This window comes from Macaca mulatta, chromosome 1 (assembly GCF_049350105.2).
Source record: "Macaca mulatta isolate MMU2019108-1 chromosome 1, T2T-MMU8v2.0, whole genome shotgun sequence".
NCBI lineage: Eukaryota > Metazoa > Chordata > Mammalia > Primates > Cercopithecidae > Macaca > Macaca mulatta.
This window is the reverse complement of record NC_133406.1, coordinates 115,525,171-115,544,791: the sequence shown is the minus strand read 5'-3', so window position 1 is coordinate 115,544,791 and position 19,621 is coordinate 115,525,171. Positions and strand designations below refer to the sequence as shown.

The 19,621-nt window shown below is 46.3% G+C and overlaps 2 protein-coding genes and 1 non-coding gene across 13 annotated transcripts in view; all 3 read left to right on the top strand.

The window, feature by feature from the left end:
- The window catches only part of CGN (cingulin), a 28,307-nt gene extending 26,491 nt beyond the window's left edge, over positions 1–1,816 (top strand). For all 3 annotated transcript variants that reach the window (XM_015152097.3, XM_077946985.1, XM_077946980.1), the window contains one exon: positions 174–1,816. In XM_015152097.3, the coding sequence (XP_015007583.3) occupies positions 174–315 (142 nt within the window). In that variant the 3' untranslated portion in view covers positions 316–1,816. The remainder of the gene's footprint in view (positions 1–173) is intronic.
- Positions 1,817–3,416: 1,600 nt separating this feature from the next.
- Positions 3,417–19,621, top strand: part of TUFT1 (tuftelin 1) — a 44,356-nt gene continuing 28,151 nt past the window's right edge. For all 9 annotated transcript variants that reach the window (XM_015152159.3, XM_077947071.1, XM_015152144.3 and 6 more), the window contains exon 1: positions 3,417–3,556. In XM_015152159.3, the coding sequence (XP_015007645.1) occupies positions 3,497–3,556 (60 nt within the window). In that variant the 5' untranslated portion in view covers positions 3,417–3,496. The remainder of the gene's footprint in view (positions 3,557–19,621) is intronic.
- MIR554 (microRNA mir-554) lies at positions 8,937–9,032 on the top strand. The gene has a single exon (NR_032609.1). It is a non-coding gene; the product is annotated as a microRNA mir-554 (primary transcript).

Here is a 19,621-nt window from a genome sequence, read left to right as displayed (position 1 = left end):
CTTAGTATCTCAGCGACTATTCTGTATCTCATCTCCCCAAATCTGATTAGTTGGGGATTTTGTGAGTAAACTTTAGGCCTTAGAAGAATTGGGATTTCTTTTGCACAAAAAGGGTGGCTGTCTCAATATTTCTTTTTTCCCCTCCCTAACCATTATTCTTCTCTCTGAGTCAGGCGCAAAGCTTCCCGCTCAGCTGCTGAGTCAGCTCTCAAACATGAAGGGCTGAGCTCAGATGAGGAATTCGACAGTGTCTACGATCCCTCATCCATTGCATCACTGCTTACGGAGAGCAACCTACAGACCAGCTCCTGTTAGCTCGTGGTCATCAAGGGCCCAGCAACCAGGCTCAAGGCCTATCCCAGCAAGTGCTGCTCTGCTCTGCCCACCCTGGATTCCACATTCCTATGGGTGACCCAATTATTCAGACCTAAGAAAGGGAGGGGTCTGAATGATGGTGATAAAAAAAACACATCAGCAATAAGCTGATAGATGGACTTTCCACTGTAGAAGTGGATATTTCAAGCCAACTGAGCCCTTCAAGTGCCGACACCTCCCTCATCTCTCTCATAGTGGAAGGATAGTCAGCATTAGGCTGATGGGGACTGAGCAGGATAGGAAGGGATAGAAATTGCCATGTGTACAAAGCTTTATTTTTTAGCCCTTAACCCTAAGGCTCAGGGAAATACCCTATGTTAATGTGCTCCCTGGATTCCTGCAACTCATTTTCCTTCCACTCTAGAGCAGAGTGAGGGGAATGTTATGGGTAACGGACATGCAGGCATGGCTCTACCCATTTCTTTGCACAAGTATGGGGCCCATGTGGTAGTCCCCATATCTTTCCAGTTCCTATATATATATATATATTTTTTTTTTTTTTTTTTGAGACGGAGTCTGGCTCTGTCACCCAGGCTGGAGTGCAGTGGCGCGATCTCGGCTCACTGCAAGCTCCGCCTCCCGGGTTTACGCCATTCTCCTGCCTCAGCCTCCCGAGTAGCTGGGACTACAGGCGCCAGTTCCTATATTTTTGTCTTCTTCCTTTCCCCTCTTCGCCATTCCTACCTTGCATTTTTCCTCTCAGTGCCTTAGCCAGGGTAAGGAGATAAGGATGCTCTTCTTGCCTTTTATATCTGCACATTCATACCTCTCCAAAGACCAGCTTTTCCCTAGCCAGGGCCCTCAGCCTTCCCTGCTGCCCCAGTGATTGATTGAGAGAGCTATTAGGGGTTTCTCTGCCAATGAGCCGCTGGGAGAGGGACTTTGGTAGGGTCATGATAAAGTGGCGGGGGTCTGGTCCTGCTCAGGGTTTCCATCCATCCTCTTCTCCCTCCTCTGTGACTGTGGATATGGTTATAAGGTGGTTGCACCTGGGAGCCCTGACAACTGTCTGCAGAAGTTCCAAAAGTAAAGGTGTCAGTCCCTGTTGCCTTCCTTAGGGCTTCTCTGACCAGATGTACCCAACTTCGATAAAAGAACCAAGGGACCCTCATTTTCTGAGGTGCTTGGCCCTGATTCAGGGGTTAGAAGCTGACTGTAAAAATGGGAAGAGACAACGGAAGACATTTATTTCTCCTTTGGATTTTGGGGAGAACCAAGTCCTGGTAGGGAATAGGTAAGGGGATGATTCACGTCTCATATTCCCTAAGCAGGTTGTATAGGGAGCCGGTGGGAGGAGGAAGGCTGTTTTCACGAATGACTTGTAATGTCGTGATTAAAAAAAAATCCTATATTCTTCTGCAAATTGGACATTCTTTTCCAATCCAGTCCAGCCTTGGTTTTATCTTAAATTAAATATTAAAATTATACATTTATATTGAAATCCTTGATTTGTCTTCTCATTCTTTTTCTTGGCTTATTTGGAGGTCCAGGTTTTTTGAAGTCATATTAACTGTACAGTTTAGGGGCCAAAGCTAGAGTTTTCTTCACCTTGCTTTTCAGAGGCCCTTTATAACAGAGCAGGTGGGACCTAGGAAACCTGGAGATGTTTATGGCAGCCCCATTCTCTCCTGAACAACATTCTGGGAAGAGCAAGGACAGTAAATGCCTTTTTTTTTTTTTTTTTTTGAGACTTAGTCTCACTCTGTCACCCAGGCTGGAGTGTAATGGCACGATCTTGGCTCACTGCAACCGCTGTCTCCCGGGTTCAAGCAATTCTCCTGCCTCGGCCTCCTGAGTAGCTGGGATTACAGGCACATGCCTCCACACCCAGCTAATTTTTGTATTTTTAGTAGAGATGGAGTTTTTCCGTGTTGGTAAGGCTGGTCTCAAACTCCTGACCTTGTGATCTGCCCACCTCGGCCTCCCAAAGTGCTGGGATTACAGGCATAAGCCACTGTGCCCGGCCAGCAGTAAATGCCTTTTTGAGGGTTAGAATAGGACAGACCAGAACCGGGTTTTATTCCCTTGGGTCATAGTGATAACCCCAGCATTCACTTCCCAGGTAGAAAAATCCCCATTCATTCCTAACTGGCATAGAACCCAGTCCCTAACTGGGAGGTAGGGACATTTCTGCTGTTCCTGCCCTAGTGTTGCCTTGAAGAGGGAGCTGGCCCTTCTCTAGAGCCTATTGCCAGGTATAGGGGTACTATCCACTCAGGAGTGGGTCAGACCTCCTCCTGAAGTATTCTGTCTGCTGTCTGTGTGGACCATAGCCAAGTGAAGCAGCCATCTGCCAAGAGCAGCTGGGCGGGGAGGATGCTCCAGGGTCCTGCTTGGCCAACCCTCTCTTCTAGGCCCTCAAGATCCCAGCCTAGGCTTGGGGAGAAAATGCAACTGGAGAAGTCAAGGCTCATCCTTTCTCACGAACACAAATTCCTTTTAAGGCAATGTGTCCCGCCTCTCCCAACCATATAAGGGCAGCGTCAGTAAAAGAGCTTCTGCAAAACAAGCAAACAAGCCCCACCCAGAGCCTAGCTGACTGGGCCTCCTGGGCCTCTTGCCAAGGAAGTGCACCTGCCAGACTGGCTTAGGCCAGTCTGAGTGAGCTGGCCCTTGGTGCCTGCCTTTCTGCGGTGGAGGAAAGGTTTACTCAGCTCTACAAAGCCTACAAGCTGGTTTACGTATAGGGAGAGGAGCATGTATGGAAGGAAGCTTTTGCAGGTTCCATCTCCTCATCCTCTAGGAGCAGGCAGGGTGATTCCCTCTGATCAACACTGATCTTGGAGATGGAAGGCGACAAGATTAATGAAGAATGTTGAAGTGCAACCACATACTCTAGATAAAGCTGTTCAGTTAAAGCAGCCCCATGTCTCTCCCAAGCCCCACCTTTGTGTAAATCCGGGCGAGCACGGATGGGGCATATCCCAGACCCCTTGGCCCCGCCCACCTCACCTCCTCGCCTATCGCTCGTTCTCGGCGAAACCGTGTACTGGGGGCGTGGCCTATCTTCAGCCCTGCCCCTGATGAGCCTATACAAGGGGGCGGTTCCGCGCGCGCCCGCGCAGTTGGAGCCGCACAGCGGGGTGAAGAGGTGGCGTGTGTGCTGCGACCCCGAGGGAAGATGAACGGGACGCGGAACTGGTGTACCCTGGTGGACGTGCACCCAGAGGACCAGGCGGCGGTAAGAAAAAGCACCCTCGCCGTCTTCCCCGTTTTGTATTCGCGGTTTCTAAGTCCGCCCCTTCCTTGCCCCACGCCGAGTTCGCTGACATCACCTGGTGCCCGGCTTGCGCGGTCAGCCCTGCGCGGCGCTTCTCTCTTTTTATTCTTTTGCCTGCGACGGGCAGTGGGAGTCGCGGGGTGAAGACTCGTTTGAGGCTGGAGGGTTCGGGGCGTCCCTGCCCTTTGCTAGGACCCTGCGGCTCCTGCCTGGGACTCGGCGCCGGCCAGCCCGTGCTTGGGCCGCGGGTCTGAGGCGTCTTGTGGGCAGCCAGATTGGGTCATAAGAGAATGAGCTCAAGGGACTGGGTCCCTGAGAGCCTTTGGACATTGTGTCCTGCCGAGGAGGCTTAGGCTTTCCCGTGGGTCGAGGGTCCTGGTGACCTCAGAGGCCCTCCAAAGAATTTCATCATGGTGCTTTGGATGATCAGTAACAAGAAAAAGGGTAGAGTAAATTACAGGGCTTGCACTGGAGGGTGGGGGGCAAGTGGGGGACGGTAGGACTCAAACTATTCCGAGATTGGCTAGGGACTCTACCTTTCGCTAAGAGGGATAGGGCTTTCCGCCCGGGGGTCACCTCTCATCTTGGATTTCTCCTTCTTCCCCCTTGTAGTTCTCCTGTTTTCCTTCCTCTATCTGCCTCCCGATAACTTCCTGGGATGGTGTGTTAGTTTTGCTTCCGTCTCCAGCCGCCAGGCCCAGGGATAGTGGAGGAAGGGGAGGGAAGTGACCCAAGCGAGGGCTTCTGGACGGAGAGAGGGTTGCGGAGAAAGGGGGTTTTCTCCAGTGCAGGCTAGTCTACCCCGCCCTCCTCTTTCTCTGGCTCCCAGTCACTGTTCTCCCCACGCTAGCTGACCAGATGGTTTTTCCTCTCCAGAGGCTGAGGAGGGTAATTTGTGGCTGTTTCTAGGCTCTGTTGGGGAACTTAAGCCAGATTAGGTGTGTACTATTTCATCAGTTTCCAAGCTATTGTGGGTGGGAGTGAAATGAAAACTAAGGTGATGGGGAACTTGTGTATCATTCCCCCCTCCCACATCTGATTCTGTTACCCTCTGCCTGCCTCATCCTGCTCTTGAGGTAGAGCTAACCCAACTGCAGCTAGATTATGGCTCTTCTTCAAACTCATTTCAGGTTTAGAATACAGTTGGTCATTTAGTTTTGTTCCCAGTCCCCTCTCCACTTCTGTCCAGGCTATGAGTGTTTTTGCCACATTAAAATACAGATGTTGCTATTGGCCAACCCCAGTTGCCCAAACCCCATTCGTCTGTAGCCTGCCACATCCCCAGCTATGAGACTCTGAAGAGATGGAAGAAATCCATCCATTGTGTGTCAGCCACAAGTCCTACTCCATGCTCTTTGTTTTTAAGCGACGAGGGTCCTGCTATGTTGCAGGAGCTGCAGTACAGTGGCTCTTCACGGGTGCAATCATAGCACACCACAGCCTTGAACTCCTGGCTTCAAGCAATCCTTCTGCCTCAGCCTCCTGAGTAGGTGGGACTTCAGGTGCACACCACCTGTGGCTTCTCTTCCATGCTCTTGCTCTCTCTTTTGGAATAGTTGAGGAAAAAGGGCATGAGATAAATAAAGGAGAGGGATGTTTGGGCTGCTTTTTGCTTACTTGCTATATAGAAAAGAGATCCAGAAAGAAGTCTAAGACCAAGTTGGCACTAGCAGCGTTAATGAATCATTAACCTCTACTATTTTTTTTCTTTCTTCCTTTCGTTTCTTTCCTCTTTTCCTCCCTTCCTTCCTTCCTTCCTTCCTTCCTCCCTCCCTCCCTTCCTCCCTCCCTCCCTCTCTCTCTCTCTCTCTCTCTCTCTCTCTCTCTCTTTCTTTCTTTCTTTCTTTCTTTCTTTCTTTCTTTCTTTCTTTCTCTTTTTTTTTTGAGACAGGGCCTTGCTCTGTTCCCCAGGCTGGAGTGCTATGGCACGATCTCAGCTCACTGCAACCTCCACCTCCTGGGTTCAATAGATCCTTCTACCTCAGCCTCCCTAAGTAGCTGAGACTATAGGCGCGTGCCACCACACCTAAATTTTTTTTTTTTTGGTAGAGATGGAATTTCACCATGTTGCCCAGGCTAGTCTTGAACTCCTGGGCTCAAGCAGTCTGGCCTCCCAAAGGCTTGGGATTACAGGCGTGAGCCACTACATCTGGCACTCTTTCTTGATGTTTTTGCTATTTGGTGGGGCAGAAAAAATTATTAAGAGAAAATAGTGGACAAGGAATTCAGATGGTCTCCAGTCATGGGTTAGTTTGAAGCTAACCAGAGACCTCTAGAGCAAGGGAGAAAAAGAAATTCCCTTTTATTCCTTTTTTCTGGGCTGAACTTGAGACTTATTTTACTCCAAAGCTGGGAATGAAGTAATCATTGTCCAGATCTGGTCTTGGAGACATTCCTGGGCCCTTAAGGGAGGGGAGGAGATGGTGAACAGTCAGGACACAGGCCTTGTCCTGCATTCCTCTTCTCTGAGCCAACTTGCAGACAGAATTTATGGCTCTGGACAACCCCCAGGAATCTGTCATATGTTCACACCACTGAATGGGTGCTCAATGCATGTGCAAAGTGAGTAAATAAATAAATGAACAGATGTTTCTTCCGGAGTCAGAGTGTAGAGAGTTGACCTGATTAGAGATCCTAGTGTGAGTGAGGGCCCTGGGACTTTGTTGGTATTTCCCCACTAGCCAGGCTGTGTGCCTTAGTGTATCACATGTGGACATGGACACACGGCCAGTACACTCTCTGGGATATTTTTATTGTTGGAGGCAGATGCAGCAGGTACAAGGAGCCAGTGTTTTTCAGAACTGCAGACCATAACCACTAGTGGGTCTGAGATCGACTTAGTAGGTCAGACCAGCATTAAAAAAGAAATAGAATTAACACTTTTAGAGTGTTAGTGAGGATAGACATTTTTGGTAGAACTTTTATTTCAGTTGTGTATATATGTGTGTGTGTGTGTATGTGTGTGTGTGTGTGTATTATATATGAGCATGTTTGTTTACTGGGTCTTGATGTGAAATATGTTTTTGAGATTGAGAAGTTTTGCAAGCCACTGTAGTAAAAAGTTATATTGGCAAATAAAAGAACAAATAAACACCAAACTCCTTTTTGCTAGGTATTTCTATTAACTTCCTTTGGTTATAAACAACAGAGAATGACTCCAGCTAAACTAAGCAGATGAGGAAATTATTAGAAGGAAATGAAGCAGTTCACAGAATTTAAGGGAAAGCTTAAAAAGCCCTAACGAAGGATGTTCTGGGGCCTGGGTAAGTGGAACAATGGAGGCTTACTACTATTGGTGAATTGGTTCCAGCTCTTTTAGGTCTTTGTGCCATTATGCTCAAGATTCGAGGGAGAAAGTGCCATTGTCCCTTGGCCCCCAGTTGTCCAGAGCGGGACAGGGTTCCTTGATTGATAGGCCCCCCAGATTATAGTGATGGAAGGAGATTCTCCAAAGACCCAAATGTTATCAGTGGAGGGGAATGAAAGCTGTGTGGCCAAAGAACGGATGTCTATGACATTAGACTTTACCATGGATGATCTCTGATTTCATTGCCCTCCTTCCCTCTTTTCCTTCCTTCTTTCCGTCTGTCTTTAAGTCACTTTTTTTTTTTTTTTTTTTTTTTGAGACAGGGTTTTACTCTGTTGCCCAGGCTGGAGTGCAGTTATGTGATCACTGCTCACTGCAGCCTTGAAATCCTGGACTCAAGGGATCCTTCCACCTCAGCCTCCCAAGTAGCTAGGACCACAGGCATACCCAACATATCTAGCTAATTTTTCATTTTTCGTGGTATGGGTTCTCACTGTGTTGCCCAGGCTAGTCTTGAACTCCTGGTTTCAAGTAATCTTCCTGCCTCGGCCTCCCTAGGTGCTGGGATTACAGGTGTGCACCACTGCGCCTGACCTTAAATCATCTTTTCTTTGCGGGGGGTGGGGGGATGGAGTCTCCCTCTGTCACTCAGGCTGGGGTGCAGTGGCACAGTCTTGGCTCACTGCATCCCTCCATCTCCTGGGTTCAAGCAATTCTTCTGCCTCAGCCTCCTGAGTAGCTGGGATTACAGGCATAGGCCACCATGCCCAGCTAATTTTTGTATTTTTGCTAGAGATGGGGTTTCATTATGTTGGCCAGGCTGGTCTCAAACTCCTGACCTCAAATGATCTTCCTGCCTTGGCCTTCCAAAGTGCTGGGATTGCAGGCATGAGCCACCATGCCCGGTCTCTAAAATCACTTTTTATCGAAGGAATATGTATGTGTGATTTTAAAAGATCTAATAATATCAAAAGGCTTTTAAAAGAAAATAGCAGTCCCCTATTCCAAGTTCTGCTCCATGGAAGTAACCACTTTCTACTCTTAGCTGTTTTGTGTTTACCTCCATGTTTCTCAATAATATGCTTGCCGTGATTTTTCTTGATTTATCAGTTTTAGACATCTGTTGATGGAATTATAGGAAAATCTAAAATCCCACCCCTCACATGCTTTCTTCCCATCCTCCCAGTGTAATTATATTACAATTTTTGTTAATGTAATAAACTATAGTTTCTGTTAATAGCATTGTGGTCAAGAGCATGGCTCTGGGCTGAGCTCGGTGGCTCACATCTGTAATCCCAGCACTTTGGGAGGCTGAGACAGGTGGATCACCTGAGATCAGGAGTTCGAGACCAGCCTGACCAACATGGCAAAACCCCATCTCTACTAAAAATACAAAATTAGTGGGGTGTGGTGGTGCATGCCTATAATCCCAGCTACTTGGGAGGCTGAGGCAGGAGAATCGCTTGAACCCGGGAGGTGGAGGTTGCCATAAGCCGAGATCACGCCATTGCACTGCAGCCTGGGCAGTAAGAGTGAAACTCCGACTCAAACAAACAAACACAAAAGAGCATGGCTGTGGGAATCTGACTAAGGTGGGCTCTTATCAGGCTTTGATGTCTGCTTTGCCCAAGCTCACTTAGGCAAATTACTTAATTTTTTCGTTTTCAGTTTTCTCACTTGTAAAACTGGGATAATAATTGCACCCTTCTCATAAGGTAGTTGTGAGGATTAAATTGGATAATACATATAAAATATGAAGCACAGTGCCTGGCATGTGGTAAGTACTCAGATGTTAGCTATTATTTTCTATTTCTACTGGCTTGGACTAGACTATTTTAACCTCCTTTAAGCAACCAGCCAAGGGATGGAGGAAGAGTCTGGGAACTCTCTGGTTTGGGCAAGGTTTGCTCCTCCTCATTATGCTGACTTTTGTTTTTTCCTGTTTCTTTCTCGTTTTCTTGATGATCCAGGTTCCTCAACCAGTGGAGGGTCCCAGGGGTGAGAGGAGGGCCTACAGATAGAGCCAGGGTGAAAACCTGAGTAACCTTTGCTAGTCCTGACTCAGCCAGTACTGATCTTACACTGGCAGTGGGTCAGGGTTCATATTTTGGCATCTCTCTCTGGGCATCTTTCCTCTTCTTTTTTAGACCTCATGACCAAGGCAGCTGGTGTCCCCTGCTGCTCTGGTTTCTTTAAGTAATATATAAGTTTTATCTTTCCTTAGAATATTTGCATTTTTTTATCCTCTCTCTCTCTTTTTCTTTTTCTTTTTTTGGATTTATCTTGTCCAGAGAGGTTCTCTCAACACCTGGGTGGACTCAGAATTTTTTTTTATCAGCTGCAATCTGAAGACTTGTCTTTATCACGGAATAGGTGACATTCCTTTAGGACCTCAGAAGCTCAAGTAGTTTAATACCAAGTCTTTCCAGAGCCTCACTCTCTTATTTTTTAAACTAGAACTGTGATTTTTTGAAGCCTTACCATGAGCTTCATATAATTTTTTATGAACAGCTTTATTGAGATATAATTCATGTACCCCATTTAAAGTATATAATTCATTGGTTTTTAGTATATTCACAGAGTTGTGCAATCATCAATAAATCAATTTTAGAACATTTTCCTTACCTTATAAAGAAATCCTGATCCATTAGCAGTCACTCCCCATATCCCCCCAACCTCCCTCAGCCCTAGGCAGCCACCAGTCTACTTTTTTTCTCTGTGGATTTACCTGTTCTGGATATTTCATATGAATGTAATCATCGGTATATGATCCTTTGTGACCGGCTTCTTTTATTAGAATGATGTTTTCAAGGTTCATCCATGTTGTAATGTGAATCAGTACTTCATTCCTTTTTATGGCTGAATAATATTCCATTATTTAGATGTATTACAACAGTGTTCGTCATGGATAAATGTTGGTGGACATTTGGGTTCTTTCTGCTTTTTGGCTATTCTGTATAATGCTGCTACGAACTTTGGTGTACAAGTTTTTGTGTGGAAATATATTTTCATTTCTCTTGGAGAGGAATACCTAGGAGTGGAATTGCTGGGTCAGAATATTTGCATTTTAAAAGAGGATTCATCTGGAGCCATTGCTGCTTACTCCAGAGGAATGAATGTATTCTAAAACATGGAAGTGCTGGTTCTGTGACATCTGAGTGTAGGGGAAACTGCTGGGCAGAGGAGCCTTTCAAGTTTGGTGGCTGCCTGTTCCTTCTACTCATGAAACTTGCCCTACACTCAGCCCATAAATTTCTCCTCACACCATCCCATCTCTCTCATTTATTGCCAGGTTCTTACTTTCAGGAGCATTGCAGCTGATGTCAACAAGCCTGCCAGGAATTTGGGGAATGCTGGGCTTTGCCAGAGAAGGAAGGATCTCCTCTGAGCGAGGAGAGTTACCTCATCATCAGGCATTTGGCGCTAACATTTGCCCATAGTTCTCCAGGGTGGAGGGGGGTGTGCACCCAGATGGTTTCGGTTCCAGACACGTGTGCTCAGAGAGGTGGGATGAGCTTCCTTGCCTGCTAGTAATTATGGCGCATGCCTCTTTGGGTCAAGGTGCAGAGTCTTATGAAATACCTTTGTTTTCCAGGGGTTGGAAAGGGCCAGTTGCGGAAATAGGTATGTGCCAGGAAGGCTTGTGGCCCAGATTTAAGCCTGGCCAGCAGAGGCAGGAAGCAGAGGAGAGAATATAGGGAAGGAAGGGGATGAGGAAGGAAGGAAGAAAAGGGACATAGTTTTCTTGGGTCTGGGGGCACAGAAGCAAAAATCACTAAGCAGGTAGTCAGAGCCTAGAGAGGGCAGAGTCACTCCCTTTGATGCAGAGGGGGCACTGAGGAACTTGCCCTTTCATTCCAGGTTTGCTGGTCGCTAGGTAGGTGTCCTAGAGAGAGACTGGCTCAGCAAGTGGGTGTCTCCTTCAGAGCTGGTTCAGGAGCTCACTTCCCTCTACGGACACACAGTCACTGCTCGGCCCCATTGTTTTCCTTTGTTAAGGCTCCAAGTAATGAGAAGGGCTGCCTCATGTAGGGTGCCACCTCAAATCCTTTTTCTCATTTCACCTCACAGTAACCCTGGTCAGCCCTCTACATAGTGCCTGTCCAGCCCATGCCTCTGGGTAGGCAGCCACATAAAAAGCAAACTCCTGTTTTGTTGGCTAATACGGGGAGGAAGAAAGGGAGTGAATCTTTGTGTCCTATTCCACAAAGGGCCATCTCTGGCTTAGGCAGCACTGCAGAAGGCAGGACCATGTACCTGAGACTGATGAGCTGAGTCGGGTGTGAGCCTCACTCAAGGAGAGGGTAGGCACCCACCTATCCCATCCGGCTCTCTTCTTTGACTTTGTGGGGCATCCTTCATCCTGATCACTTGGGTGCCATTGTTACAAGGGGCTAACTGTTCATATTTTTCTTGGAGTTTTTTTTTTTTTTGACACGGAGTCTCGCTCTGTCACCAGGCTGGAGTGCATGGCCCGATCTCAGCTCACTGCAACTTCCACCTCCCATGTTCAAGCGATTCTTCTGCCTCAGCCTCCCGAGTAGCTGGAGCTACAGGCATGTGCCACCATGCCCAGCTAATTTTTGTATTTTTAGTAGAGACGGGATTTTATCCTGTTGGCCAGGATGGTCTTAATGTCTTAACCTCGTGATCTGCCTGCCTCCCTAAGTGCTGGGATTACAGGCGTGAGCCACCGCGCCTGGCCTCCCATTTTTCAACGTGGGGAAACCGAGGTGACTGCTCCTCCAGCAACTTGAAAGGCCATGTACACTTGGGGTGGGAAAGTGGATGGGATTGAGGGACAAAGTGAGGAAAGAATGGGATACAGGGTGAAGATGAATCAAGGTTGCTGGTTTCCAGCTCGGGGACAATCTCTACTTCCTTTGCTTCCTCTTAGAAAGAACACTTGACTCCTACCCAGTCCTAGTGACCCCTGTAAAACCTGGGGAGTGAGAGCTGGGGCAATGCAGGCTTTTCCCTATTCACATGAGCCTGTGGTGTGAGAACTCTGCGCCTCTCTCCTTATCTCTCTGGGGCCTCCCTGTTTATCTCCTTATCTCTGCTATGGCGTCTTGATCTCTAACCCCTCAGCTATGTGTTTACCCCCTCCCTGCTTTGAGGGGTGAGTCACAGCCGGAGATTTGTTTGAACAGAGTGGTGAGGCTGCCTATAATTTGAAGGTAGCTGGGCTTCTCCCAGAGATGTTTATGAGGTTAGAGGCTGCTTACCTTATGATTAGCACTGCTCCTTTTTCCCTAGAGAAGAAGGCCTCACTTCTCATCTTGCCTTTCAGAGTCCCCAGTGGAGACCCCCCTGCCAGATATTTTTGGGGTGTTCCTAAAGCTCCCTGGAGCCTGCTCACAATCCTGAGGAAATGTGAGCCTGCTCCAGAAAACAATGAAGTGCACCAAGCAGAGAGGAGCCCCAGGATTTGCTCCTTGACTCTAGGTTGGGGGTGCAGACCGAGGTCTGTGGCCTTGTTGACTAAGATGCATTCTCCGGTTGTGGAGGATGAGGTGCCAGAGAGAGCACTGGGTTTTTCATCAGCTCCATTAGACAATTTACTTCATCCACGCTCTTCCTTTGCAGACTTTACAGAGCTACTTGGGAAAGTAATGCTGCTTCATCCTTGTGAAGAGATTTGTGGTTTGCAAATCACTTTTACATCATTCTGTCACATCTACCTAACCTTTCTAAAATGTCGGTGGTGGTATTATCACCCTCATTTTACAGACAGAAAACTGAGACCCAGAGAGATTGAGTCATTTGCTCAAGGATTAATGGTCATCATCCTGCCTCTGACTTCAAGTTTAGTACTTTGTTTTGAGACAGAGTCTCGCTGTGTCACCTGGGTTGGAGTGCAGTGGCATGGTCTTGGCTCTCTGCTGCCTTGACCTTACAGGCTCACTTGATCCTCTCACCTCAGCTTCCCTAGTAGCTGGGAGTACAGGTGTGCACCACCACACCAGGCTAATTTTTGTACTTTTTGTAGAGACAGGGTCTCCTTATGTTGCCCAGGCTGGTCTCAAACTCCTGGACTCAGGCGATCTGCCTGCGTGGGCCTCCCAAAGTGCTGGGATTACAGGCTTGAGCCAACATGCCTAGCCAAGTTTAGTACTTTTTCTTTCCTTCGCTTTATATGTTTTATTACATAAGTGTCACAGGGCTCACTGCACCTCTCTCCTTATCTCCCTGGGGCCTGCGCCTCCCAGGCTCAAGCGATTCTCCGGCTTCAGCCTCCCAGGCAACTGGGATTACAGGCTTCCACCACCACACCTGACCAGTGTTTTATATTTTTAGTAGAGACGGGGTTTCACCATGTTGGCCAGGCTGGCCTTGAACTCCTTACTTCAGGTGATCCACCTGCCTTGGCCTCCCGAAGTGCTGGGATTATAGGCGTGAGCCACTGCCTGGCCCAAATAGCTTTTTTTTTTTTTTTTTTTTTTTTTTTTTGAGATGGAGTCTCACTCTGTCGCCCAGGCTGGAGTGCAATGGTGTAATCTTTGCTCACTGCTTCCGCCCCTTGGGTTCAAGCGATTCTCCCGCCTCGGCTTCCTGAGTAGCTGGGGTTACAAGCATGCACCACCAGGCCCAGCTAATTTTTATATTTTCAGTGGAGACAGGCTTTCACCATGTTGACCAGGTTGGTCTCAAACTCCAGACCTCAAGTGATTTGCCCGCGTTGGCCTTCCAAAGTGCTGGGATTACAGGCGTGAGCCACCGCACCCGGCCCCAGCTTGCTTTTTTATTTAACATTTATTTTGAGATTTATTCATGTCAATGCATGTTGCATAGTTCATTTGTTTTCACAGCTGAATAGTGGTTCATTGTACTAATATGTCAGGGTTTATTCATTCATTTTCTAATTAGCCAGGCATGGTGGTGCACGCCTGTAGTCCAGCTGCTTAGGAAGCTGAGGTGAGAGGATCAATTGAGCCTGGGAGGTCATGGCTACAGTGAGGCATGATCATGTCACTGCACTCCAGCCTGGGTGACACAGTGAGACCCTGTCTCGAAAATAATGAGGATATATAGTTTAAAAATTTGTTTTCTTGTCCGTGGGCCATCTGGGTGGTTTCTGGTATTTTGTCATTGCATGCAATGCTGCTGTGAACATACTTCTACATGTCTTATCTTTATATTTCTATAAATGTAATGAAATCCTCCCAAAATAGCTCATTAGCATTTTAATTTGCATTTTCCTTATACTGGTGAGGTTGAGCATCTTTACCATTCCATTAGCCACTTGTATTTTTTTTTAGAGTTGCCTTCTTAGTTTTGCTCAGTTTTTCCTTGACCTTCCTCTGCTACTTTTCTGTTTCTGCTTTTTTCAGTTTTCCATACTGCTTCTGTAAACTGAAGAGCTGGAGTTTCTCAAAGGGAATTGGGAAAATCCCTGAACATATCACCTGGAACTCATGCAACACATATTTCTTTGAGAACCTATTCTAGACCAGGCGTTGTGCTAAATAAGCTATCCGTGTCTTCAAGGAGCTTGATTTTATTAGGGGAGATGAATAAATAGTTACAAAAGAATGGGCTCCTTGTTAAAGTGCGGGATATGTAGGTTGCAGTAGGTGCTCTGACTGAGAGAGAAGTGCTGGGATAGGACCCTCAAAGAGGAGATGCCTTGAAGGCTGAGCAGGAATTCTCCAAGGAGGCAAGGGAGGAGAGGATACCCTGGTCGGAGAAAGCAACATGTGCACCTCTGGGGAGGTGGGAGCACGTATTGCACTGGAAGACCCGTTAGCAGAAACAGACTTGGATTTGGATGCCTTCTACGATTGGATCAGGAAAAAGTTGGGGACAGTTAGAGTGCAGGGTACATTGGGGTACTGGAGGGAGTCAAAATATTTTATGTGGTATAGACTGTGATAGTCCTGATCGTAAGGGGACTCTAATACCATAATAAGGAGTTTTTGATTTTTTGTTTTTAAAAACATTTAATAATATATATACAGAAACATACATACATCACAAATGTACAGTCAAGTAATTTTCACAAACTAGACACATTCCTGTAAGCAGCACCCAGATCAAGAAACAAATCATTACAGGCACTACAGAAGCCCCCTCCTGTCCCCTTCTAATTACCACCTACCTTCACCCTCAAGGGTAACCACTGTCCTGACTTCCAAAGTGCATATTACATTAGTTTTGCTTATTTTTGTGCTTTTTATATAAGTGGAATCATATAGTGTACTTTTGCATCTGGATTCTTTTGCTTAACGTCTTTGTGAGATTTACTGATGTTGCATGTACAGTGCTTCATTCTTTTTCATTGTTGTACAAAGTTCCATTGTATGAATATATTGCAACTTATTCTACTCTTGGTGAACATGTGGGTAATTTCTAGTTTGAGGCTATTATGAAAAATGCTACTGTGAACTTTCTAGTATACATGTTTTTATGGGAAACATATGTATGTGCCAGGGCAAAGGGAAAGCCTCCTCTTCACCCTTGGAAGTTTTGCTGAAAATCACTGACAAAAGATAGATTAATAGGAAAAAAGGGCTGGGCACAGTGGCTCACACCTGTAATCCCAGCACTTTGGGAAGCTGAGGCGGGTGGATTACCTGAGCTCAGGAGTTCAAGAGCAGCCTGGCCAACATGGTGAAACCCTGTCTCTACTAAAAATATAAAAATTAGCTGGGCGTGGTGGCGGGTGTCTGTAATCCCAGCTGCTTGGGAGGCTGAGGCAGGAGAATTGTTTGAGCCTGGGAGGTGGAGGTTGCAGTGAGATCGTGCCACTGCACTCCAGCCTGGCCGACAGAGCAAGAGAGGCTCTGTCTCAAAAAAAAAGGAAAAAAGGCATACACATTTATTTGATCATATTTTTAGGTGACATGGGAACCTTTAGAATGAAGACCCAAATGTGCAGAGGAAACCGTCCATTCTTTTTTAATTTTCAATTTTTATTATTTTTAGAAGCTAGCCTTACTGAATCAGAAGCAGGCCATTCTTAGATTTCAAAAAGTATAGACAGCTGTGTAGAAATATGATTGGACAAAAAGAGTATGATCTAATGCTAAGAGACTAAGTGGGAAACCCAGCAAGGCCTGTCTGTCTAGATTCTTCTTGGCCTCTCTAAGCATTCCTTCTGGGTATGAGGCAGGACCCTCTCTGGAATGGGGGTCTTGTGACTTAAAATCAAGCAAGGTGGGTCAGATAATTTTTTTGGTTTTTTTAAATTTTAGATGGAATCTTACTTTTGTCACCCAGGCTGGAGTGCAATGGCACGATCTTGGCTCACTGCAACCTCCACCTCCCAGGTTCAAGCGATTCTCCTGCCTCAGCCTCCCAAGTAGCTGGGACTACAGGCACCTGCTACCATGCCTGGCTAATTTTCTCATTTTTAGTAGAGACGAGGTTTCACCATGTTGGCCAGTCTGGTCTCGAACTCCTGACCTCATGATCCGCCCATGCCTCCCAAAGTGCTGGGATTACAGGCGTGAGCCACCATGCCCAGCCAGATAATTTATTTATAGCTAGTTTTTAACAGAAAGAGAGGTGGAAAGTCAGAGTAATAATTTTAGGTTTTATGGTTGGCTTTGGGGAAAAGGGGTTCTGGTTTCTATGACCCGCCTTGAGAAGAGAGATTCTAGTTTCTATGGCTAGCCTCGGGACGGCGAGGGGAGGAATGAAAGGCCAGAAAAGAGGTCAGGAGAAAGTGAGAGAAAACTTTTTTCTTCCAAGGCCTTCATTTTGGGGTATCATATTCTGAGATCCTACATTTGTGTTTCTGTTGGGTAGAGTAACTAGTGGTGGAATTGCTGTGCCGTAGAGTACTTTTGTGTTCATCTTTGGTTGATGCTTCTGAATTTTCCAGCGATTGTGATACTGTGCAGTCCCAGCATCAGTGTCTCAGTGTCGGTTGTTCCACATCTGCTGAACACTTGGTATTTTTTTTTTTTTTATCCATTTCGTGTTAGTCATTCTGATAGGTATTTTGTGGCATTGTTTTGTGGTTTTAGTTTCCAGTTCTTTGATAATGCCTGATTAAGTTGAACCCCTTGTCATATGTTTGTTGACTGTTTAGGTATCCTCATGATGATATATCTGTTGGCGTCTTGTGCCTGTTTTTCTATTGGTCTGCATGTCTGGCTGTCTGTCTCTCTTTTTTTCTTTAAGTAAACATTTTATTTTGAAATACTTTTAAATTTACAGAAAAGTTGCAAAGATAGTACAGAGAACTCTTGTATACCCTTCATCCAGTTTTCCCACAACGTGAACATCTTCAGTCACCATGGCACGTTTGTCATATGAAGAAATTAATGTTGGTACAATGCCGTTCACAAAATTGTAGACTATTTGGGTTTCACTACTTTTCCCACTAGTATCTTTTTTCTGTTCCAGGGTTCAGTCCAGGATCCCATGTTAGTCATTTTGTTTAGTAGAATTCTTTATATATTCTGGACATCTTTTGTCAGTTATACATATAGTGAATTTCTTCTGCTCTGTGGGTTGCCATGCACTCTTTTTATTATTATTATTATTTTTATTATTATTATTGAGACAGAGTCTTCCTCTGTTGTCCAGGTTGAAGTGCAGTCGTACAGTCTTGGCTCACTGCAACCTCCACTTCCCGGGTTCAAGCGATTCTCCTGTCTCAGCCTCCTGAGTAGCTGGGACTACAGACACGTGCCACCACGCCCGGCTAATTTTTGTATTTTTAGTAGAGACAGGGTTTCACCATGTTGGCCAGGCTGGTCTCGAACTCCTGACCTCGTGATCCACCCACCTTGGCCTCCCAAAGTGTTGGGACTGTGAACCACTGTGCGTGGCCTCCCCCCCTTTTTTTTTTGAGACAGAGTCTCACTCTGTTGTCCAGACTGGAGTGCAGTAACACGATCTTGGCTCACTGCAACCTCTGCCTCCAGAGTTCAAGCGATCCTCCTACCTCAGCCTCCTGAGTAGCTGGGACTACAGGCGTGTGCCACCACTCCAGGGTAATTTTTGTATTTTTGGTAAAGATGGGATTTCAGCATGTTGGCCAGGCTGGTCTCAAACTCCTGACCTCAGGTGATCCACCCACCTCAGCCTCCCAAAGTGCTGGGATTACAGGTGTGAACCACCACACGAGCCCTCTCAGCAGTGTATTTTGATGAATAAAAGTTCTAAATATTAAGGCCGGGCATGGTGGCTCACACCTGTAATCCCAGCAGTTTGGGAGGCCAAGGCGGGTGGATCACATGAGGTCAGGAGTTCCAGACCAGCCTGGCCAACATGGCGAAACTGTGTCTCATCTCTATCAAAAATACAAAAACTTAGCCAGATACGGTGGTGCATGCCTGTAATCCCAGTTACTCAGGAGGCTGAGGTAGGAGGATCACTTGAACTGGGGAGTCAGAGGGTGTGGTGAGCCAAGATCGTGCCATTGCATTCCAGCCTGGGTAACAGAATGAGACTCCCTCTCAAAAAAGAAAAAAAAATTATAAGGCATACACTAACATTTTAATAGTGGCTGTTTCTGGGTGGCAGGATTATAAATGCTTATTTTCTTCATTATATTCTTTTTGTCCCTGAAAGTACTTGAAGGAATATGAATTCCTTTTTTTTTTTTTTTAAGAAAAATATAATTATAGGTCGGGCATGGTGGCTCACACCTGTAATCCCAGCACTTTGGGAGGCCGAGGCAGGCAGATCATGAGGTTGGGAGTTTGAGACCAGCCTGGCCAACATGGTGAAACCCTGTCTCTACTGAAAATACAAAAATTAGCCGGGTGTGGTGGCAGGTGCCTGTAATCCCAGCTACTCGGGAAGCTGAGGCAGGAGAATCGTTTGAACCCGGGAGGCAGAGGTTGCAGTGAGCCGAGATGGTGCCATCGCACTCTAGTCTGGGTGACAGGGTGAGACTCCGTCTCAAAAAAAAAAAAAAAAAAAAAAAAAAGATAATTGTAGATTCACATGCAGTTATAAGAAATAATAGAATTCCCGTGTATCCTTTATTCCATTTTTTCCAGTGGTAACATCTTGCAAAACTATGGTACTCTATCACAACCAGGATATTGGCATTGATACAGTCAAGCTATGGAACATTTCCATCACCATAAGGACCCCTCATGTTGCGCTTTGAGAGCCACACCCACTTCCCTCCTGCCCCTACTTTCTTCTTAACTCCTAGTAACCACCAATCTTTTTCCCATTTCTATAACTTTGTTATTTAAAAAATGTTACACAAGTGAAATTATACAGCATGTAAACTTTTGTGATTGGCTTTTTTCACTCAACAAAATCGCTGCAGAGTGTTGTTGCATGTATCAGTAGTTTGATCCGTTTTGTTGCTGAGTGCTATTCCACAATAACGGATGTACCACAGTTTGTTTAACCATTTCTCTACTGAAGGCATCTGGGTCGTTTCTAGTTTTTGGCTGTTACAAATAAAGCTGCTTTTTCCCTTTCCTTTTACCTTTCCCCTTCCCTTCCCTTTCCCTTTCCCTTTTCCCCTTCCTTTCCCCTCTCCCTCCCCGTCTCCTCCCTTCCCACCCCCCACCCCCCCCCCCACTCCTCTCCTCATGGTCCTACTCTGTAGCCCAGGCTGGAGTGCTGTGGTGTGATCACAGCTTACTACAGCCTCAACCTTGCCAGCTCAAGTAATCCTCCCACCTCAGCCTCCTGAGTTTCTGGGACAACAGGCACACAACACCATGCCTAGATAAGAAAAAAAAACATGCTTTTTTGAAGAGAGGGGGCAACTTTCTTGCCCAGTCTAGTGTCAA